At 41.6% G+C, this 24,805-nt stretch overlaps 1 protein-coding gene across 1 annotated transcript in view; it reads right to left on the reverse strand.

Annotated features, from left to right (window-relative positions):
• The window catches only part of xylb (xylulokinase homolog (H. influenzae)), a 65,702-nt gene extending 40,897 nt beyond the window's left edge, over positions 1-24,805 (reverse strand). The window contains exons 1-15 of the mRNA XM_084178985.1: positions 24,709-24,805; positions 24,200-24,282; positions 23,931-24,000; positions 23,394-23,474; positions 23,208-23,294; positions 22,276-22,404; positions 22,012-22,077; positions 20,120-20,192; positions 18,838-18,956; positions 15,436-15,517; positions 13,014-13,054; positions 10,978-11,093; positions 8,935-9,050; positions 8,685-8,758; positions 8,060-8,156 (exon numbers count right to left, since the gene is read on the reverse strand). Coding sequence (XP_084035111.1) covers positions 8,060-8,156; positions 8,685-8,758; positions 8,935-9,050; positions 10,978-11,093; positions 13,014-13,054; positions 15,436-15,517; positions 18,838-18,956; positions 20,120-20,192; positions 22,012-22,077; positions 22,276-22,404; positions 23,208-23,294; positions 23,394-23,474; positions 23,931-24,000; positions 24,200-24,282; positions 24,709-24,762 — 1,288 coding nt within the window. The 5' untranslated portion in view covers positions 24,763-24,805. The remainder of the gene's footprint in view (positions 1-8,059; positions 8,157-8,684; positions 8,759-8,934; positions 9,051-10,977; positions 11,094-13,013; positions 13,055-15,435; positions 15,518-18,837; positions 18,957-20,119; positions 20,193-22,011; positions 22,078-22,275; positions 22,405-23,207; positions 23,295-23,393; positions 23,475-23,930; positions 24,001-24,199; positions 24,283-24,708) is intronic.

A 24,805-nucleotide genomic window follows, 5' to 3' on the forward strand; every position in this document is an offset into this window, starting at 1 on the left:
TTTAATGGTAGGTTTATTTGAACAGTGAGAGACAGAAGAACAAAAAAATCCAGAAAAACGCATGTCAAAAATGTTATACATTGATTTGCATTTTAATGAGGGAAATAAGTATTTGACCCCTCTGCACAACATGACTTAGTACTTGGTGGCAAAACCCTTGTTGGTCAGACGTTTCTTGTAGTTGGCCACCAGGTTTGCACACATCTCAGGAGGGATTTTGTCCCACTCCTCTTTGCAGATCTTCTCCAAGTCATTAAGGTTTCGAGGCTGACGTTTGGCAACTCGAACCTTCAGCTCCCTCCACAGATTTTCTATGGGATTAAGGTCTGGAGACTGGCTAGGCCACTCCAGGACCTTAATGTGCTTCTTCTTGAGCCACTCCTTTGTTGCCTTGGCCGTGTGTTTTGGGTCATTGTCATGCTGGAATACCCATCCACGACCCATTTTCAATGCCCTGGCTGAGGGAAGGAGGTTCTCACCCAAGATTTGACGGTACATGGCCCCGTCCATCGTCCCTTTGATGCGGTGAAGTTGTCCTGTCCTCTTAGCAGAAAAACACCCCCAAAGCATAATGTTTCCACCTCCATGTTTGACGGTGGGGATGGTGTTCTTGGGGTCATAGGCAGCATTCCTCCTCCTCCAAACACGGCGAGTTGAGTTGATGCCAAAGAGCTCGATTTTGGTCTCATCTGACCACAACACTTTCACCCAGTTCTCCTCTGAATCATTCAGATGTTCATTGGCAAACTTCAGACGGTCCTGTATATGTGCTTTCTTGAGCAGGGGGACCTTGCGGGCGCTGCAGAATTTCAGTCCTTCACGGCGTAGTGTGTTACCAATTGTTTTCTTGGTGACTATGGTCCCAGCTGCCTTGAAATCATTGACAACATTTACATTTTAGTCATTTAGCAGACGCTCTTATCCAGAGCGACTTACAGTTAGTGAGTGCTTACATTATTTTTTTATTTTTTTCATACTGGCCCCCCGTGGGAAACAAACCCACAACCCTGCTCTACCAACATCCCTGGCGGCCATTCCCTCCCCTACCCTGGACGACGCTGGGCCAATTGTGCGCTGCCCCATGGGTCTCCCGGTCACGGCCGGCTACAACAGAGCCTGGATTCGAACCAGGATCTCTAGTGGCACAGCTAGCACTGCGATGCAGTGCCTTAGACCACTGCGCCACAAGACCCTCCCGTGTAGTTCTGGGCTGATTCCTCACCGTTCTCATGATCATTGCAACTCCACGAGGTGAGATCTTGCATGGAGCCCCAGGCCGAGGGAGATTGACAGTTATTTTGTCAACTGTTGTCACCTTCTCACCAAGCTGCTTGGCGATGGTCTTGTAGCCCATTCCAGCCTTGTGTAGGTCTACAATCTTGTCCCTGACTTCCTTGGAGAGCTCTTTGGAATCTGATTGATTGCTTCTGTGGACAGGTGTATTTTATACAGGTAACAAACTGAGATTAGGAGTGTGCTCCTAATCTCAGCTCGTTACCTGTATAAAAGACACCTGGGAGCCAGAAATCTTTCTGATTGAGAGGGGGTCAAATACTTATTTCCCTCATTAAAATGCAAATCAATTTATAACATTTTTGACATGCGTTTTTCTGGATATTTTTGTTGTTATTCTGTCTCTCACTGTTCAAATAAATCTACCATTAATATTATAGACTGATAATTTCTTTGTCAGTGGGCAAACGTACAAAATCAGCAGGGGATCAAATACTTTTTTCCCTCACTGTATATATATATATATATATATATATATATATATATATATATATATATATATATATATATATATATATATATATATATATATCCATAAGGCGCCACATGAAACGTGTTAACAGTGTGAAATAGAAATTTGCTCAGCAATCTTTGTTTCAGGTAGTTTTACAGGGGCATTATTATAATATATACTGTGGTGAGATGGAATTGGCTCTCCCGTGTACACTATTATAAACAGTCACGCCGGCCGACGTTAGCCTTGGGGTGTCAATCTGAATGAAATGGATCCCCAGTATGCCTTCCCCAATTGATTTGTTGCTTTGTTTTGCCTCCCTCAATGACGAGACATACTGAAGGTCGGATCTGTAGAAAATAAAGCAATTCAAAGTATGGAGAGAGAGAGAGAGAGAGAGAGAGAGAGAGAGAAGGGGGAGGGGGGAGGAGAGAGAAGGAAAATAGGCTAAGCGCCAAAAAGAATCTAAAATGACAGTGGCAGCAGGGGTTTTGATGTAGTGATTTCCCCCCACTACATGAGGGAGATAGCCTGGTTAAACCAGACTGAATCCTGTGCAAAATCTGTTTTGATGTCAGGCTATAACGAAGATCCATTTGCTTTTTTCTTCATGCGCATTTATCTATGACAAGGGATTGCTAGAAGCACCATAACACTATGAGGAAAAGTGTGGTCTAAAATCTATAACGACATTTTCTACAATCATTCCACACCAATGTCTTGGAACTCCTGGGGCATCATTGGGTAGAACATGTTGAATAGTGCATCTCTCAGTCAGGTAAAGTACAGCATAAACCAGATAACACCCATGTCCTGTCAGTGAGGTATTGGCATATCCATTTCCTTAGCATGTTACACTCTGCATCACTGCACCGGTCTTCTCACAGATCAATACACTGTTGCATAAACACAGACAAACACATTCTCTCTCCCTCTCTTTCGCTCTCTCTCACACACACACATACACACACACACAGGCCCTTGTCATATAGTGAGCGTTACTAAGTCTGCCATTTGCAGGGAGCTGGGTTCCCTCCCTATATGCCTGCTGCTCTCCCGCCTGTACGCTGCCTGTATGTAAATAACACCCCAATCCTCTCCTCGCCGCATAGGGGGGAAAAAGCTGATTAAGAGCTACCGGTTTAGATCTGCATTCATCAAATATTCATGAAGGCCGCTTGCACTCCTTGTGCATGGACATACATACACTATATATACAAAAGTATGTGGATACCCCTTCAAATGAGTGGATGCAGCTATTTCAGCCACACCAGTTGCTGACAGGTGTATAAAATCAAGCACACTGCCATGAAATCTCCATAGACAAACATTGGCAGTAGAATGGCCTTATTGACGAGCTCAGTGACTTTCAACGTGGCACCGTCATAGGATGCCACCTTTCCAACAAGTCAGTTCGTCAACTTTCTGCCCTGCTGGAGCTGCCCCAGTCAACTGTAAGTGCTGTTATTGTGAAGTGGAAACGTCTAGGAGCAACAACGGCTCAGCCGCGAAGTGGTAGGCCACACAAGCTCACAGAACGAGAACGCCGGGTGCTGAAGTGTGTAGCGCGTTAAAAAAATTGTCTGTCCTCGGTTGCAACACTCACTGAGTTCCAAACTGCCTCTGGAAGCAATGTCAGCACAAGAACTGTTCGTCAGGAGCTTCATGAAATGGGTTTCCATGGCCAAGCAGCCGCACACAAGCCTAAGATCACCATGCACAATGCCAAGCGTCAGCTGGCGTGGTGTAAAGCTCGCCGCCATTGGACTCTGGAGTAGTGGAAAAGTGTTCTCTGTAGTGATGAATCACACTTCACCATCTGGCAGTCCAACGGACAAATCTGGGTTTGGCGGATGCCAGGAGAACGCTACCTGCCCGAATGCATAGTGCCAACTGTAAAGTTTGGTGGAGGAGGAATAATGGTCTGGGGCTGTTTTTTATGGTTCGGGCTTTGCCCCCGTGCACAAAGCGAGGTCCATACAGAAATGGTTTGTCGAGATCGGTGTGGAAGATCTTGACTGGCCTGCACAGAGCCCCTGACCTCAACTCCATCGAACACCTTTGGGATAGACCTCACTAATGCTCTTGTGGCTGAATGGAAGCAAGTCCCCGCAGCAATGTTCCAACATCTAGTAGAAAGCCTTCCCAGAAGAGTGGAGGCTGTTAAAGCAGCCCGAGTGGCGCAGTGGTCTAAGGCACTGCATCGCAGTGCTAGCTGTGCCACTAGAGATCCTGGTTCGTATCCAGGCTCTGTCGTAGCAGGCCGCGACCGGGAGACCCATTGGGCGGTGCACAATTGGCCCAGCGTCGTCCAGGGTAGGGGAGGGAATGGCCGGCAGGAATGTAGCTCAGTTGGTAGAGCATGGCGTTTGCAACGCCAGGGTTGTGGGTTCGATTCCCACAGGGGGGCCAGTATGAAAAATAAAAAAATGATGTATGCACTCACTAACTGTAAGTCGCTCTGGATAAGAGCGTCTGCTAAATGACGTAAATGTAAATGGGGGACCAACTCCATATTAATGCCCATGATTTTGGAATGAGATGTTCGACGAGCAGGTGTCCACATACTTTTAGTCATGTAGTGTATATATAGACACAGGTGGCATACAGACACATTCATCCTGGATTGCATACGTATGGTGCCCACGCACTGACGCACACAGACCCACAAGCACACATACACAAGCTCAAACACAGGCATGCACGCGCACGCACACGCACACGCACACACGAAAGACCCAACCCAGAATAAAACGCTCTGTTGAAAATAAATGGCATATTTAATTTCCAAATAGAGGTGCTAGATCGAACACTCACTTGAGTTACATGAGAATTGTACATCTGGCAGTAAGTACAGTGCAGAACTATAACACTACAACAGTAGCCTACATCACTTTACAGATGATGACAGAATCCGGGTTTGTCTTGAAAGAAAGGCTCCAGTGTATAAAAATAATAACCACTATTCATAATAAAATGAATTTATACTGTCAAAGCACTACACTACACATTGTAGCTTTTATAGCTATTCCTGACGGAGGACATCTTAAAGGAATGTGCCACAACAAAACATTAAAGGCCATAATTGAATACCTTAAAAACACATCCTTCCTTCCTCCTTTCCTTGAAGTTATCACAGACCTAACACAAATAGATAGGTGTAAACAACAGTGCTCGGCTATGAAAAGCAAACTGACATTTACTCCTGTGGTACTGATCTGTTGCACCCTCTACAACCACTGTGATTATTATTTGACCCTGCTGGTCATCTATGAATGTTTGAACATCTTGAAGAAAGATATGGCCTTAATGGCCATATGTACTCTTATAATCTCCACCCGGCACAGCCAGAAGAGGACTGGCCACCCCTCAGAGCCTGGTTCCTCTCTAGGTTTCTTCCTAGGTTCCTGCCTTTCCAGGGAGTTTTTCCTAGCCACCATGCTTCTACATCTGCATTGCTTGCTCTTTGGGGTTTTAGGCTGGGTTTCTGTATAAGCACTTTGTGACATCTGCTAATGTATAAATAAATGTCATTGATTGATTGATTGATTGATTGAGTTCTATCACATAGCTTTCACCCATCCAGCTATGTCAGATCAGGGATTTCTTCCAAGGAAGGGAGGAAGGAAGGATGCATGCTGATAGTATCCATCCACCCTGGACTCTATCCATGTTGCCTCAGTGGCTTGTCCTCTTTCAAGTAGCCAATGCCTTCCTCCCCCTGGCTGGAAGGTATCAAAGACAAGAAGCAGGGGGAGAAACAAAGAGGGGGATACATAGTAGGAACAGGATGGGTGGATCGAAGGAGGAGGTAAATCATTCAAGGAAAACACCATGTCTGGGTGGATAATCAATGTTCCTTAGCGGTCAGGGGGATTCATTTATACTGATGCATTGGTACAGTAGAGTAAACGCCCTTAGAAGAACTGTATGAAGAAGATGGGGAAGGAAATATACCCTTGGCATAACTGATCAGATATGATTGACATCATCATCACCATTAATATCTAATATTATCATTACCACAATTATTATCATTGCCACTGTAATCAAAAGCAGCAGCACCACCACCACCATTATCATCACCACCACTGCCACCATTATCATCACCACCACTGCCACCATTATCATCACCACCAATGTCACCATTATCATCACTACCACCATTATCATCAATGCCACCATTGACATCACTGCCACTGCCACCATTATCATCACCGCCTGCATTATCATCACTGCCACCATTATCATCAGTACCACCGCCACCATTATCATCACTACCACCATTATCATCACTACCACCATTATCATCACTACCATCATCTTCACAATCATTTTATTTACTTGAGGTCAGAAGTGACTTTTAAGCCAGTCCTCCCCTCTCCATTTCCCGTGGTTAATCCATCTCCTTTAGAGGGTAAACTGGTCAGTGCTGAGCAGGACATAAATCTACATGCTTACAAGATGACTAGCGGTCGGAGTGAAGTATTATTCACTAGATTTAAAGAAGAGATTTGAAAAGGGAGAGAGAGAGAGAGAGAGAGAGAGAGAGAGAGAGAGAGAGAGAGAGAGAGAGAGAGAGAGAGAGAGAGAGAGAGAGAGAGAGAGAGAGAGAGAGAGAGAGAGAGAGAGAGAGAGAGAGAGAGAGAGAGAGAGAGAGAGAGAGAAGAGGGAGGGACATGAGAGGGAGGGGAGAGTGAAAGAAAGAAGAGAGGAAGGGACATGAGAGGGAGGGGAGAGTGAAAGAAAGAGAGAGAGAGAAAGCGAAAGAAAGAAAGACTCTTTATTAACTGTAACCCGGGCGTCCCAGTCAGCAGCAAATCATTTAAACTGTTGTTGCACTTCTCCAGCATGTAAACCAACAACATGCTCGTTCATAATATAACATAACCTCTCTCGCTGTGTGTAGCTAAATCTATATAATTAAATCAGTTTAACTTATTTTGTCTGATAGGTCATTCTAGCAGACCAGACAATGCAATCTTGAGTTGAGTTGAGTTTCCCACACTCAAATACTGTTAAAAAAGACCTGTAGTGTCAATAAGAGGGTTTCCTCTTAATAAAGAGTGATCTGTCAGTATGTGAATACCTTATTAATGACTATTGATGGCCAGTGAGGGTCTTATTTGAAGTTAAATTCTCTGGAAGAATGTTGACCTTCGGTGACGAGTGAGATTTCACCTTAGCCTTGGCACAGTTCGTGCCAGATTACACACGCGTACACGCGTACACACACACATAGGACCAGCCCCAAACGTCATAAGAGAAATCAGCATCAATCGATGCACAAACCTGCCTGTCTATCTATCTAACCCGGTAGACCCCGGCTCTTGAAACTCTCTGGGAAAAGGCTACATTTGAGCATTTCATTTTGCAATGGTTTTGAATTGAAAGGCTGCATTGAGACATAGCAATGTGGCCCAGAGTGATTCAGTGTTTCAGATGACTCCGTACAACCAGCATTCAACCAATCCTGACTTGTCATTGCTATGCATTCAGAGTGACTCAGGAACATGGAAACGCATTAGACTACATTACATATACAGTACATAGGCTATAACATGTCCAATGATGACAGATGGACCAAACTGCTCGCTATGTATGAAGACAACAGACAAACAGATCCCTCATGGACCAATTTAAAATACTCAGCCTTGGCAGTAGTCAATGGTGCTTTAATTGAACTAGCGTCAACTGTCAAGATCCATACAGTAGCAGTTAGTAGCAATATCATCACGGATCACAATATTATACTGTTATTTTTCTCCTTCAGCAAATTTGACTGCAATAATGGACTTCTACGGGGGAATAAAAAAAACTATCTGCCGCTCGATACGAGGTCCTCAAGGCAAAATCACAGCCTTTGATTAATCACTAATATTCTGGACCAATATAGAGCCAAAATTGAGTCTTCCAAATAGCTGTGATAAGTGAGTGCGAGGGGCAGGCTATTCAGTCCTCATGCTTCCATATCTTTGAGGCATTCTGTTCCCTTCCGGGGGTGTTTGAGTGAAACTGCATCCAGACACTATGCTAATAGACTGCTGATACTGACCACTGTGGAGAGAGAGGGACAGATATAGGTGTGTGTGTGTGTGTGTGAGAGAGAGAGTGTGAGAGAGAGTGTGAGTTAGAGAGAGAGAGAGATGAAGAGAAGATAGATTAAGGAAATGCCAGGGAAAGAAAGAGTAAAAAAAGAAAGAGCGAGTAGAAGATAAGAAAAGAGAGAGAGAAAGTCAAGGTACAATAATGAGTTGGGAGGGAAGCAAAAAAGAGTGCGAGAAAGAGGAGAAAGAAATGGCACCCACTCACTGATCTTATAACCCAGCTTTTCGGCGTGGACCCTCTTTGCCAGGAACTGTCCCTCAACCAGGGCTCGGATTTCCCCCTGGGCGGAGAAACCGGCTACCTGAGCGGGACGACAGGGAATGGGAACACAAAGAGAGGCTTTGGGAACGCCGGCAACGGGAGTAGAGGGGAGATTCCTGCCCTTACAGAACTTTCTTTGACTGGGGGAGTGGAGAGCCTCATTCCCACCGGGCTAAGTCCCCACCCCGTCTGACCTCTCTCCTCACATCACCCTGTGTGACGTCTCGTAATCCTCCAGCTTCACCGCCCCGTTGAAGGAGTTCACAAGGATAAGGAAAAGCGGTTGACAGAGCTACTGTAGCCTCGCGTGACTTATCATTGTGTGTCTCTGACAACGGCTCCAGTTACTTCGTTGCTGTTTTGAAACCATTAATTGGTCAATAAAACATTATAAAACATCGGTCAATAAACAATGACATGCATTACTCTATTACTTATGAATTACTTATGCGCTCGTACATCTTTCATTTAGATGGAAACAACACAGAGAACTACCATTTCCAGTTTTTCGTTTGAAATGCAAATAGAATCCCATCCATAATTTCACTTCCTTCAGTGAGTCACTGACCTTTGTATTTTCTTTGTCAAATCTGTGAACTCCAACTGCAGACGGCGTGATTTCCATGGTATCAAAATAAATCCCTGGGAGAGAACATGTTAGATGCCAGCCCATTGAGAACAGTCACATCAAAAAAATCAAGCAGTTATCTGAAAGCCATGCCTTTATCTGAATAAATCTGCGGCCTACAGTCTAAATCAATCCAACTTAATGACTAAAACAAATCTGTCAATAGATACAGCATGTTTGACATCATCACCTATGTTCCCATCGTTCCCTATTGGTGTAGACCTCAGGACCGAAGAGAAGACTTCCCATGACCCTCCAGCACACTTGTTTCTGATCCTCTCTCTGGTCAGGGAGCCATTCTTATAGCTGGCAGGAGGCACACGTACACATATACACACACGCACGCACACACATTTACCTGGGCTGACATACCACCATTTAGTATAATTGAATTCAAAGCAAGCCATCTACAGTAAAAGCCTGAGCGTCCGTCCCAATTTTAATCTCCTTTGTGTATCAGCTATTATGATTAAAACCACTTATTTTATAATACTCTATTTTACCATAGATTAAACCATTATGGAACAGGATTCATACAGACAGAAGATAATGATTAGTAAAAGTTGTCAATGTCACTTGGTGTGTGTGTGTGTGTGTCTGTCTGTGTGTGTGCTTGTGCAAGGTTACCAGTGGCACAATGACAAGTGGCAAGTTTGTGTAGGACTGTATGTGACGCAGTTATAGTTCAACAAAGTCTCAAGGAATTCAATTAAATGTCAATGCCACATATCGATCGTAAGCATTAGGTACCAAGGTAATTACAGTTTCGTGTTTTTATATACTTTTTTTTTTCTATTCATTTTGTGATTTTATGATTTAGTTTTCAGATCCACTTTACTAGTTTTTATTTAGTTTAAGTATTTTTATATTATTTCATTTCAGTTTTAGTTTAGTGTTACAGACAGAAAGAAGCGTGGGAGGCTAGGAGACATTTATGTGTTGTATAGTTGTTGTGTTTTTGGGATGTCACTTCTTGCCACTGTGGGGTAGTAAAGGTGATGGGTCAGATCATAGGTTAGGTTAGCTTTAAAGGTAGACTCAGAGAGATGACGTAGATGCACGAAGTAAACAGTAATAGTGGGTAAATTTCCGCAGCAATCAGGAGTGTTGAAGCGTGAGGCTAAACGTCTCTGCTGTTTTGGTCCCGTAGCTACCACGTTGAAGCGGAGTGAAGTGCACATGTGCAGACACTCTGTGTGACTGTGTGAGACCAAAGTCTTGCTTTCAAAGTGCGTTGCATTCTGGGGATAAAAATTGTCCGACTTGCACCTACACGTTGACTACATGTTTTTTTACAAAAATGAAGTTTCTGCAGACCAACTTCATCTTGCAGCCATCACCTGCATTGTGAGGCTCGATGGTCAACCAGTCATTAGGGTGTTTTTGTTTGCCGTGATTTATGTGTACAGTGGATATATACAAATACATTTGATATTTGAGGATCTCTTACTAATTGATTGTACAATGTACACACATAATATTATAATATGATTTCAGTTTGTGAGTGTGTGATATGCCATGTTCATCTGAGCCTTGCTGTTGGAAAACCACAGTAGTGTCTGACTTTCAGCTGTCCCCCGACCTTCCTCCTCGCCTTTCGTCTACAGTTGGTTGCTTTAGCCTTACCACTCAAACATGTCATCTCACTGAGTCTACCTTTAAATGAAAAGTCAAATCTCAGAAGTTTGAAAAGCCCATTGAAAAGCCCATTTGATTTTTGCATGCCAAAAATGTCAAACTGAACATAATTCATGATGGTTTTTTTTTTTTGTTTTTTTTTTAGATAATAGTTTCAGTATAGTTTTAGTTTTTCAAATTGTAGTTTACTATAATAACCTTGTTCACTACATTCAGTACATCTATGCCATTTAGAATATGCTTTTATCACCAGATCAGTTGTAGTACAGTGGAAACAATCTTTGTCATGTACCATGTACCTGAATGACTCAGAGAAAGAGCTACGTTTTTCAATAAAGTATACTTCACTAAGAAAACTGAGTCTATAGGCTTAGTCTAAACCCTAGTCTATAGACCTATTGCAACATCCACGGTCTGTTTCTGCAAAGCCATACCGTGTCTGCTTATGTAAGTTCTCAGAGCGTATTGGCTCTAGATCTATTGTGACGGAATGTGGCACTTCTACGCCATATGTTAAATATATACCATTCTATTGTGAACTGCGGGGGAACTACTTTGTTTCTGAAGATGTGGGGGTAGTGTGGGAGGTATTTACCATATCAAAGCCATATAGGAGTGGCAGTCCACTGGGTTACAGAAGATGTGTCCTTCCACTGTGGGTCTCGGCTCTTTGATCCACAGGAAGACTGTGTCGCTAGTGCCAAGACTCACCTGGGAGTGAGGAAGATAGGAAGACAGTAGGAGGAATAACTTATATAACCACTTATACAACATATACACTGAGTGTACAAAACATTAGGAACACCTGCTCTTTCCATGACATAAAATGACCAGGTGAATGCTATGATCCCTTTTTGATGTCACTTGTTAAATCCACTTCAAATCAATGTAGATGAAGGGGAGGAGACAGTTAAAGAAGGATTTTTAAGCCTCGAGACAATTGGGACATGGGTTGAGTACGTGTGCCATTCAGAGGGTGAATGGGCAAGACAAAATATTTAAGTGCCTTTGAACAGGGTATGGTAGTAGGTGCCAGGCATTTCTCCCCGCTCTGCTGACCAGTATCTTTGTCTGCTCATACAGGAATATTAACGCTGAAATATGTAACTTTTTGGCCAATCCAACCAAGTTCACATAGAAATGTGCGTTATAGATCTGTCATTCTCATTGAAAGCAAGTCTAAGAAGCAGTACATCAGTTCCATGTGCGCTATTTCTATGCTTCCTGTGCTTAAGTCTTTTACTTTCGGTTTTGAACACCAGTTTCAAACAGCTGAAAATACAGTATTTTTAGAAGTTATATTTCACAACGGTTTAGATGGTACAATGATTCTGTACACTATACTTGCTTGTTTTGTCACAAACTGAAATTAGGCGAACTATAAAAAACTTTGCAACCAGGAATTGGCAAAGCGATTTCTGCATAGTGGATCTTTAAAGGCCAAGTTCAATAATTTGGTTTAAAAAATTCAACAACAATCCTAATAATATTTGTATTATTCATTATTTTTTCATTGTGATTGATCAGGGGGTGCTGTAGCACCCTCAGCACCCCTACTTCCCGTGGCTATGACGTTGAGGACTTTTTTCAAATCAAATCAGTTTTCCACATTGATTCAACATCATCACATTCCATTTTTTGGTTGAAATGACGTGGAAACAACGTTGATTCAACCAGTTTTTGCCCAGTGGGTAGCTTCTTAGCAAAGAGCAATTTCTCAAGCAATAATTTTGCTAGGACTGTCTGGGAGTGATCTGAGTGGGGAGGGAAAAACTGAAAACTAGCTGTTACTGTTATTAGAGGTTTGGAACTCTTTTTCTTATTGGTCTATTAACTAATTTACCACCTGGTGATGTCACCAGACAGGCCAAAACTCCATCACACTGGCTGAAATTTCAGGTGCTCTTTTCAAACTGCTTTTACACTAAAAGGGAATTATCATCATTTTCACAATTTCACAGTATTATTCCAACCTCATAGTGTGGAAATATATATAAAACACAGGAAAATCACATTTTTGACTGCACTGAGTCTTTAAGTGAAGACATGCAAAATAAAATCTGATTAGAGTAAGTTAATTATATTTGGTTGAAGGTCGCTGAAGTGATTTGGAAGCCGGTAGTCAAAGCACATCTCAAAAAATGTGTGATCCCTCATTTAGGCGAAGTTCAAAGTGAGCACTGTAATGCTTTTAATGCGTTGATTCCACCAAGTGTTCCGTTTGATGATGAAAACAACTTGATATTGCTGCTCGTCGGACGACGGCGGACCTCTTGGCATGAATGATTTAATGGCATTGAACCTCCATGTGGTCCTTAACATGGCTTCCCTGCATCACATTACTCTACTGCTGCAGCTAAAGAGGCTGTACGGAAGTTTAGTTGCTAATTGTTCACCTCAATAATATTAATCAATTTCTTATCTCCTAAAACCACAACATCCTTGCTCATGGGTCTGGGGAGGTGTGCCCCTGTGTCCAATGAGGTAATTTCTGAGTAGCCTCAGAAGAAAAAGTTCTGTACAACCTCTAAGCACTGAACTGCAACTTGATAACATTTGAGCCCTATGCCCTTTAATTGGCTATGATATGATGTATTGTGCTTGTGCAGAAAGAAAGGTGAAAGGTCTTACGGCTATGTCTCCTTCCTGTAGCCTCATCCCAGCCAGGGACCCTGGAATAAGAAATGAAAACAGCAATCAGACCTGAAACACACTAATTAAAGATTGAAAGCCAGTGAGAAAGTCTAGTTCCCTTTAGCCCATGTTCCATTCATCTCTCTTGCCTTGGTCCTTTAAAATGGGATGTGTCTGCACAACAAAGACACAACATAGACTCTCTCAGATCTACTTGAGTCACTGAACATACAGTACTGTAGAGACGTTTAATTTCAATTTCATCCACAGACTGTGACCTAAGGTTACCCAAGGTACACTCTTAGAAAAAAGGTGCAATCTGAAACCAAAACAGGTTCTTCGGCTGTCCCCATAGGAAAACCCTTTGAAGAACCCCTTTTGGTTCCATGTAGAACCATTTTGGTTCCAGGTAGATCCCCTTTTGGGTTCCATGTAGAACCCTTTCGACCGAGGGTTCTACATGGAACCCAAAAGAGTTCTACCTGGAACGAAAAAGGGTTATCCTATGGGGTGTATATACTGTATATTCTCATTGTTCTGTATGGTATACAGGTATGGCCCATAACAAGGTATACCGGTATGGCCCATAACAAAGTATACAGGTATTGCCCATAACAAGTCCTAACTCTGTGCTGTTGAGTTGGGAGTTGCTGGGCAGATCTTTTACATGTTTTAATTTTGGGGGCTTCAGAGGGCGGACCTGGTGGAAAGATTTATTAATTTCAGTCTATTGGATTTCTTGGTGACCTTGCAGACAGTGTTAAATCAATCTTTCCCATGCTGGGACGCATACACACGCGGGCCCCTGAAAGGACGACAGTCCCAAGAAAAATGGCCCTCAGACTGGATTCTCATTCCAATTCTTCACCGGCGTTCGAGTCTGAAGCTTAAGAATAATTTTGAGAATTTCATATCTGTCATTGACCTTAAAAAATGGTTTGCTGCGATGATTAATTGGAATGTAGTAGTATAAATATATTGATAAGTCGACATCTTTATGTATTAGTGTGTAGAATAAATACAATCCATATACCTTCCTGAGCTACTAAATCAGCTCAAATCTGGATGAAAATATGAGTGCTTGTTTAGGCAAGACACAGCAGACATGGACATCTAGATGACCTCAATACTTCTGTCCCTTCATATCTCAGAAAATGAATTCAAGTGAGTTTTTTGCATACATGATAACTATTAATGATACTCTTATCTACATATAAAATCGACAAATAATTTGAATTAAATTCCTGAATGCACCATGGCTATTCAAATCATAGCATAAGCCCTGATCAACTTGCCTAATCAATTATTACAATGATCAACTAGTATAAATTAGAAGACAGCCATCTCACTGTTAAATCTATGCATTCATAACCAACTCCTTATGTATCCTGCCTCCACTTCATCTACTGTATCACACCATGGATAATATTTCATTATATCCAGGCAATTTCACAACGGTATCAATTAGTCCATTAGTTATTGTTTGTCTGCTCAAAACGAGCTGCGCTGAATGAGCTCAATCTCAATCGACTGTGCCAGACTCCCTCACACAACCGCTGTCTGGGCGTCGCGCGCCTTTATATTGGTCGTAAAGCCCCTTTTATGCAGATGACACTGCTGAGTGGGCTAGCGGACAGTTCGGAGGGGAGAGCAGTCTGAAGCCTGTGTCAAAGTCACTCGGTGTTTACGTTCAGCTGGCCGCCGCTGCATTTAACTGAAAAAGCGCAGAGTCACCACCTATAGCCTACAGCAGGGTTCTTCAATTCCGGTCCTGGAGGGCCGAAACACTTCTGTTTTTTATTTCTACCTGGTAGTGAATTGACCTCACCTGGTGTCCCAGGTCTGAATTAGCCCCTGATTAGAAGGAGAGGATGAAAAACAGAGGTGTTTCGGCCCTCCAGGACCGGAATTGAAGAACCCTGGTCTACAGACACGGACAGCACAAGCGCCATGGCCATAGTCTTAAAGGGATAGTTTGGGATTTTGGCAATGAGCTGTACCAAAAGACTTCCAGTCTTTGTGCTAAGCTAGTTAGCATTGTCTAACTACCTCTAACTTCCTTCATAATGAACGCAGAGATGTAAAAAATGGTATCCACGAGTTCCTTTGACTCTGGGGAAGTATATTAAGGCCTTCATTGCCAAAATCCCAAACTATCCCTGTTAGCCAGTGCTGCTTGCTTCGGGTTAATATCAAGCTGCCTGGGAGGAGGGCGAACATGTGACCACCGCCGCCATGCACTCTCATTAGAATCTACACAACATCCATGTGTAGGATAGGAGTGGAGGCGCTGAGGAGGATCACTGGAGCAGATCAATGCAGTCAGTACAGTGCTACTGCCACCCAGCGGCCAAATGACGGAAAATACAAAACAGAGGCCCCTGACAAAGACAGCATCAGAGCATGACAAAGCTCTTACCTGGGTTGTCCCCAGTGAATGCCACCACTTTGCAGTCCTCTGGGAAGCCGTAACGAGTGACATAGTAAGGAGAGAGCAGGCCCTGTGGAGGGGAACCAGGTGAGGTTAGGGTTTATAGAAGAGGATGAGGAATAAAGAGCTGTGAACAGTCCAACGTTAGCTTTAGCAGTTCAGCAGTCATCAGCATTTCCTATGGAGATTGTGCACAGCAATTTCATGCCCCCCTTCAGTCCTTGACTTTTCCTAAATAAGTCTATTTAACACAGAACTAGGAATGAAAATACTAGAATAGAAATGAACCTTCTTAAGATGGGATAAAGGTCAGCCATTTATCTGCATGGTATAGATGTGGTAAACGCAGATGTTCCATTGACCAGATTGGCACACATTCAACAAATCTGATCTAACAAAGTAGATATTCGTCAAATCCGTCATGATTTATGCATTGTAACAGGCCCACAATGTGGTTACTTACATTGGCTTGCGAAATTATTCACCCCCTTGGCATTTTTGCTATTTTGTTGCCTTACAACCTGGAATTAAAATTGATTTTTTGGGGGGTTGTATCATTTGATTTACACAACATGCCTACCACTTTGAAGATGCAAAATATTTTTTTCTTGTGAAACAAACAAGAAAGAAGACAAAAAAACATTAAACTTAACTATTCACATTACTTTTGGCGAACACCAAACGTGTTCACTTATTTATTCTTTAAGCAATGGCTTTTTTCTGGCCACTCTTCCGTAAAGCCCAGCCCTGTGGAGTGTACGGCTTAAAGTGGTCCTATGGACAGATACTCCAATCTCCGCTGTGGAGCTTTGCAGCTCCTTCAGGGTTATCTTTGGTCTCTTTGTTGCCTCTCTGATTAATACCCTCCTTGCCTGGTCCGTGAGTTTTGGTGGGCAGCCCTCTGTTGGCAGGTTTATTGTGGTGCCATATTCTTTCCATTTTTTAATAATGGATTTAATGGTGCTCCGTAAGGATGTTCAAAGTTTCAGATATTTTTTTATAACCCAACCCTGATCTGTACTTCTCCACAACTTTGTCCCTGACCTGTTTGGAGAGCTCCTTGGTCTTCATGGTGCCGCTTCCTTAGTGGTGTTGCAGACTCTGGGGCCTTTCATAACAGGTGTATATATACTGAGATCATGTGACAGATCATGTGACACTTAGATTGCACACAGGTGGACTTTATTTAACTAATTATGTGACTTCTGAAGGTAATTGGTTGCACCAGATCTTATTTAGGGGCTTCATAGAAAAGGGGGTGAATACATATGCAAGTTATTTTTTTAATTTCACTTCACCAATTTTGACTATTTTCTGTATGTCCATTACATGTAATCCAAATAAAACTCCATTTAAATTACAGGTTGTAATGCAACAAAATAGGAAAAACACCAAGGGGTATGAATACTTTTGCAAGGCACTGTAAGTCCGATTTTGATATATTTGGCTGTTTTTGCTGCCTAACGTAGAAAATGTCCCTTTTCAAGTTTTGAAGAAGTAATGCAGTTGATTGGTAATGATGACATGAAAATGTGTTGGGGTTGACATCCATACAAGCATTATACTCCGATTCTTACCTCAACATGAAATACACATATAAACAATAGTCTAAATGTGGGAACATTTTGCTGGATGGCAATGAGGAGACTCTGGATCTTTCCCCCATGGCCCTATCCCCCATACGTTTCCATGGCAATTCCATTGTTTTGGTCAAGTTGGATTGACCTCTTTACCACATCTATGTTTGTTAGCTAGCTAGCAACCAGTTTTAGAGCAATTATTCTATTAATTGTTCAAATTAAATGCCAATATGCCAACATTCCATTCAAACAATGCAGTCAATCCACAGCCACACACTGGCTAAAATCAGTTGATGATAGGACTTAGACAAGTTGTAAATGCAACAAGTACTGATATTGTATCATATAATAGTACTCACAACTTTCCCAAACATTTTAATTGAAACATTTATGGTCTGTTTACATATATTTTAAGGCTATATATACAGAACATTTGTATAAAACCCGTATAAACTGTATTTATAATTATATGACAATATTTTAGGTTGACAATAATTATATTACACAATTTCTGATACATTTACGTCATTTAGCAGACACTCTTATCCAGAGCTATACATCACATGCCTTACTTGTATTTTACTGCATAAGTAAAATCAGGATAATATCTCTACTGGCATTCATTCCAATTAGACTGATTTGGATTTCTCCCTGACCAATATGGCTGCCATTATATCATGAACATAATTAGTTATAAGCAGTTTTAAGAGGACATTTAATTTTTTCCAGGGAGCGCAAAATAAGTTACTTTTTCAAATACTCCAACAGAGTCACATGCAGGTAAGATGTTTTGATTTCGATATAGTATCAAAAAGAGCAGATTCTGAGGTTTCCAAAACACTTTCCTTTGCCAAATAACTCAAAAAATTGAAGAGATTAGCTCTATTTCCAAATATCTATTTCCCCAAGAATAACTGCTGTTCCTGTGCGCGCCACACGTGAGCACGCAGTAGCAGATCGCCTACAGTAACATAAACTAATGAAAATGCTTTTGTTCTTTGATCTAAAAAAAATCTGTATTCTAATGTTACACAAGACCTTCATAAACACAACCAAAGGATACTTTTTCCGATAGCATATTTGACATTTTAGTAATTTAGCAGACGCTCTTATCCAGAGCGACTTACAGTTAGTGAATGCATACATGTATTTTTATTTTTATTTTTCATACTGGACCCCCGTGGGAAACGAACCCACATCCCTGCCGGCCAAACCCTCCCCTACCTTGGAAGATGCTGGACCAATTGTGCGCCGCCCATGGGTCTCCCGGTCGCAGCCAGCTGCCACAGAGCCTGGACTCGAACCAGGATCTCTATTGGCACAGCTAGCACTGCGATGCAGTGCCTTAGACCCCTGCGCCACTCAACTGTTAAGACTGTTAGAATGTTGCAGTCAAAATGGCTGTTCATTGGCGTAGTACAGGGGGTAGTGAGGCCCGGCAGTTTAAGTGTTACTAGGATCTAAAGACACACATGTGGAGCTGGGAACGAAAGCCTTGATGGCCCCAGTTCTTTATCCAATTATTGCCAGAGACCTCAGGCTGGCCTAAAACTCTTCAAATACAAACATTTGAATATGAGGTGATATGATGCATATTTTGTAGCCTACATGACCTGACCCAAGGACTTGCAACTGAAGAATTCACTAAAAACTGACTTATTTTACAATGAAAATGTAAAACAACCTTCCATGTGAGATGAAATCACAGCCCATTCAAAAGTCAAAAGTTGATTTGCATTCCTTATCAGTTGCCCAACCAGGAGAATAGACACAAAAAAGAACCATGATACTGTATATAGGAGTATCTCACCAAGACAGCTGAAGATGGCACAGGGGCTCCCAGCCTCTCCTCCAGGTGAGGAGCAGTAGCCTCCAGACAGGAGTCCGCCCACTGTTTGCTGAATATGTCCATCAAATTCATCCCTGAACCTTAATAAAGGAGAAGAATGGACATGTCACGAATCAGAACGACTGATCAAGCATTTCCAAAGAACATAGAATAATAGAATATACAGTGCACATCAATGCAGGACAATTTTATTAGAATGCGGATCACGGAACCGAGTGTACCAAATGTTTGGGTAACCCTTAATAATGACATTCATTAAAAATAATTAATACATCTTGGCAAGTATTTCATTATTTCTATATATTTATAAACATTTTAATTGTCTTATTATAAATGTTTTTATTAACCAAGTCCAATCTCACTAATCTGAATATGAATTTATGTTATTCATAAACTGTAATGTATGTTATCACAGCACTGTGGTATACTTCTCCTATGTATATGCCAGATATCATTGTGTAGGAATATTAAATACACTCTGCCTGGCACAAGTTTCTGTGCTCATCGAGCAGGGACAGATAGACTAGAATGTCATGCGCAAATTGCCACAACTACTGTAATCTTCCTGTATGATAAACAAGACATTTCCCTCATCTTGCCCTTCTGTATATTGTAACGAAAAACAGGCAAAAAACTGACTACACGACTTGATTACAATGTCAACATGGTTTCAGTGCTGCTGATAACATATGGAGAAAAATCCCTTGGCGACCCTATTGCACAAACACAATGATGATTGTTATCCAGCAGACCTTAAAAGAACGGTTCTGCCAGGTAAAAACATTGTAATGAAGTAAACGTCAAAGATAAGTTCAAGCCAACTTGGAGAGTTAACCCGTTGTGTTCCCATAGTAGGTGATGTTTCAAGCATGCTGGGGTAAAGTAATATGGTCTGAAACAGTGAACTTTTTAAGGATTTAAGGAGGATCTTCACTCCCAAGGTATTTGTCCCATAACAGTTGTAATTAAATGTTATATTATAAATAACTTTATTTTACGGTAATTTTTGCACTGGTATTTACTATGAAATTATGTGCTACCAATAGGTACATTATTGTACTAAGTGGTAACTAAACTGATAACAAATTGTACCTACAGTACTCATGTTTGTTTTAATAAATCCCAAAGAGAAACAAAAAAGTTCAGCATAGATTACTCTTGTGTAGTAATTTCTGTACCATACAATAAAGTGCTACCGATAACACATCATCATTAACCATTATCATCAGTAATAGCACCTTACCGTCACTGTAATCAATAGCTGCATAGTTGCCCAGGAAGAGAGAGGCAGCAAAGCTACTGACCAATGAGATTCTCTGAAATGAATAGCGAAAAAAGAAGGGGGGGAAATATTTCAGACATTTACAGAACTAGTGACACTCCATCTAAAATCATATTGATCTTTCCTACTAAAACAACACAGAGTATGTTCCACAAAGAGGGCAGAATTTATCTGCCATTTTTAGAGCTCTATTCACCTTAATTTATTGAATTCATACAGATATGCAACCTAGAGTAGTTTAACCAATGATGTACGCTACCAGTCAAAAGTTTGGACACACCTACTCATTCAAGGGTTTTTCTTTATTTGTACTATTTTTTACATTGTAGAATAATAGTGAAGACATCAAAACTATGAAATAACACATATGGAATCATGTAGTAACCAAAAAAAATGTTAAACAAATCAAAATATATTTTATATTTGAGATTCTTCAAATAGCCACCCTTTGCCTTGATGACAGCTTTGCACACTCTTGGCATTCTCTCAACCAGCTTCATGAGGTAGTCACCTGGAATGCATTTCAATTAACAGGTGTGGAATTTATTTCCTTCTTAATGCGTTTGATCCAATCAGTTGTGTTGTGACAAGGTAGGGGTGATATACAGAAGATAGCCCTATTTGGTAAAAGACCAAGTCCATATTATGGCAAGAATAGCTCAAATAAGCAAAGAGAAACGACAGTCCATCATTACTTTAAGACATGAAGGTCAGTCAATCCGGAAAATTTCATGAACTTTTAAAGTTTCTTCAAGTGCAGTCGCAAAAACCATCAAGCTCTATGATGAAACTGGCTCTCATGAAGACCACCACAGGAATGGAAGACCCAGAGTTACCTCTGCTGCAGAGGATAAGTTCATTAGAGTTACCAGCCTCAGAAATTGCAGCCCAAATAAATGCAGAGTTCAAGTAACAGACACATCTCAACATCAACTGTTCAGAGGGGACTGTGTGAATCAGGCCTTCATGGTTGAATTGCTGCAAAGAAACCACTACTAAAGGACACCAATAAGAAGAAGAGACCTGCTTGGGCCAAGAAACACGAGCAATGGACATTAGACCAGTGGAAATTAGACCAGTGGAGATTTTTGGTTCAAACTGCGGTGTCTTTGTGAGACGCGTTGTGGGTGAACGGATGATCTCCGCATGTGTAGTTCCCACCGTAAAGCATGGAGGAGGAGGTATTATGGTGTGGGGGTGCTTTGCTGGTGACACTGTCTGTGATTTATTTAGAATTCAAGGCACACTTAACCAGCATGGCTACCACAGCATTCTGCAGCGATACGCCATCCCATCTGGACTATAATTTGTTTTTCAACAGGACAATGACCCAACACACCTCCAGGCTGTGTAAGGGCTATTTGACCAAGAAGGAGAGTGATGGAGGGCTGCATCAGATGACCTGGGATGACCTGGCCTCCACAATCCCCAGACCTCAACCCAATTGAGATGGTTTGGGATTAGCCGGACGGCAGAGTGAAGGAAAAGCAGCCAACAAGTGCTCAGCATATGTGGGAACTCCTTCAAGACTGTTGGAAAAGCATTCCAGGTGGAGCTGGTTGAAAGAATGCCAAGAGGCAAATGGTGGCTATTTGAAGAATCTGAAATAAAAAATATATTTTGATTTGTTTAACACTTTTCTGGTTACTACATGATTCCATATGTGTTATTTCATAGTTTTGATGTCTTCCCTATTATTCTACAATGTAAAAAAAAATAGTAAAAATTAAGAAAAACCCTTGAATGATTAGGTGTGTCTAAACTTTTGACTGGTACTGTACATAAATCATTGGATTTAACATGACAATGGGGAATGGTGATAGCAGACAAGTAAAATGGGCATGTCACCTCACCTCTGTGTCCTCGTACTTCTCTGGTTTGGCCTTGTAAATCTTGGCAATCTGATTTCCAGTGAAACGCTGAAAGGTAATGTTATAGAATAGATAAAAAGAGGTCAGTGCCTTTAGTAAATATTGCATCCCCCACATACGTGTAGAGGTGTTAACTGTGTCCATATCACTTGGAGACATGTATGATTGAAGTTACTTGTAAACAATGAGTAAAATAAGTGTCAATCCATCAAATCCATCCAGTCAAGGAAACTGAGTCTTCCTCACCTCATAGGCCCGGGAGCCTGTGATGTCTGCAACTCGCTGAGCGCCACCTACTGCTGTCTCCAGGTACTGACACTGCTCTGTAGTGCTGGAGTCCATCCATACTGGACTATCTGACACAGCAAAACCACCCTGTTGACACAAAATAAAGTACAGACATAAAGTATCAATATACCAACTGAGAAATCAGATGACAAGAAACTAGCTTATTTATTGCAACCCATGGAATTACTTAATAGAGGTGGAACATGCACAACTACATTTTATTCAATAAACAAAGTGTTTGAATGAATCAAAACAACTACTAATCAACTAACTACTGTAATTCCCCAAAAATACATATCAAGGCATTCAAAGACAAGAACAACTTTGGAGGAGACTACCAGCTTTGAGACAAAATGTTAATAGAAATGCCTTCTCATGGTCATTTTAGACTTGCAAACTCACTGAGGTAAAAAGGAGGCCCTTCGGGTTAGTAATGACTGAATAATCCTCAGGGTTTGATTGTACTGTTGGATTAATGAACAAACATTGGGCTATAGGGTTGGCTATGCCTGCAATGTATCAAAGGCTGTGGCAAATGGTTTTTTTCTTCTTCTCACCCACACAAGGAAGGTCATGTATTAACTTTCAACCAGGCGGACACACCGCCTATTTGACATTTGCCAACAGCAATACTCTGAGAAAAACAGGGCACTGTATTTCAAATCAAGTGGTGCATGTCATTTGTTTTTGTTGCTGATACTGAACTGTATGTGCAAAATTAAATGCCATTTTATGGGACGATGAAGTTGACTGTCAAAAATTGGAGATAATTGTTTTATCTGGCATGTCACTAGCAAACATGCACTCTACTCTGCTGTAGTGATAGACAGAAAGGACAACCAGAGAGTCTAGAATCTCTCCCTGCTACTGCCATGTATGGGACCACTTACCTTCAGAAGTTCGTGCAAAGTTTTTCCTGGATGGAGATCCCTGAGAACTTGGTTGGTCCCTTTCCTCCAATACACACTGCCATGTTGCTGTAAAAACAGGACAATGATGAAATACATGTGATGCCTGACTGTATTCAAAATACACAATGGAGCACTATAATAGAGTCCTAGTAATAGTCCACACACCTGGCCACTCCCAGATAGGGCTTTCACACGCGAGAAGTCAAAGCCTGCATTTTTCATCTTGCCAAGGATCAGGTCAAGTGCCTGGGAAATCACCATGGAATTGCTCAGTTAAAAAACACAGGACTAAAACACGCTCAACTCTGCCAATGGCATCCCTATTACACATAGATTGCTCTTGAATCTGATCTTGGTGACTTTTGATTCAAAGCGTTGCGTTTTTCTGCTGAAGATATTAGTGAGGAGGTAGTTACAAAGAGCGATATCTTCCCAAAATTAGAATTATCTGCAGTTTAATAATATTTGTTTAATCAACCTTACAGTTTCATGCAGTGTAATGCATTTGTTACAACACTTTTGGGGATGTTATTGCTGTAGGCCCTACCTTTGAACTCAACGGAATAACAGCTTATGGACTTCAGCTATGTAATGGTTTGAGAGTGAGCAGACCACTGAGCTACTAGTACTATTACTGAGCTACTAGTGAAGTATTCACTGTGCAGTGCACTAATAGGTAGTGAAGTATTCATGGTGGACTACCTTCACCCACATGAGCACAGGAGAAGTGACAGTCAGCCTGTCTGCATGGATATGGACCCCTCCCTGAGTCCTGGGGAGATATGAAAAGATAGAAGTCAGTTTCATGGACTAATTCCAAACTGTGTAGCCTAGCCTACTATCAAGGGTGTAGGATTTACCAGCCTTTGAATTGTGCTGCTATAGTCGGTAGGACATAGCTATTTATCAGTTGGCAACACAATTATCATCCTACACATTATGGAGTGTATTTTTTTATTTTGTGTTGTTACCCGAATTCTGGCAGTTCACTGTCAAACTGCACATTGTCCTGGTGGACAACATTGAGGTTCCCATCAACAGCAACCACCTTCAGCTGAACACAACATTGGGGAAATGGGTTGAGTCAGGAACGGCAACAGAAGTGGCTGCTTTGCAGCTGATGTAGTAGGAAGAATGGCTAAATGTTATGAAATAAGCAATTCAATGTTTGTCTAGGCTAAGTCCGAAGTCCAGTGGAATGAAAGGAGAAAACATGTCACGCGTATTTCATTTATGAATGAATGCCAGAACCACTAAATATTCTTATAATATTGCTTATATAGTATGGTACACATGGGTTATTTGAAAGGCTATCTACCCGTAGGCCTATGCTATGTCAAATGTTCCAGATGAGCCTTCAATTGTAGCCTCTGATTCATCGTTTTATCTCTTCTTCCGTGTTACACAAAGTCTACGCGCGTGCGTATAGGCAAGATTGCAAACACAACGACGTAAAGCATGCATTATAATCTGAACCTACTTGTTGAGTGCTGAAATCAAACCCCAGGTAAAATGAGTCGGTGGATGTAGCCATTGCAGTCAACACAGTTCTACGTCCCAAAACTGGAAGTGCAACA

Source organism: Coregonus lavaretus (genome assembly GCF_964263955.1).
Source record: "Coregonus lavaretus genome assembly, chromosome: 2".
Lineage (NCBI taxonomy): Eukaryota > Metazoa > Chordata > Actinopteri > Salmoniformes > Salmonidae > Coregonus > Coregonus lavaretus.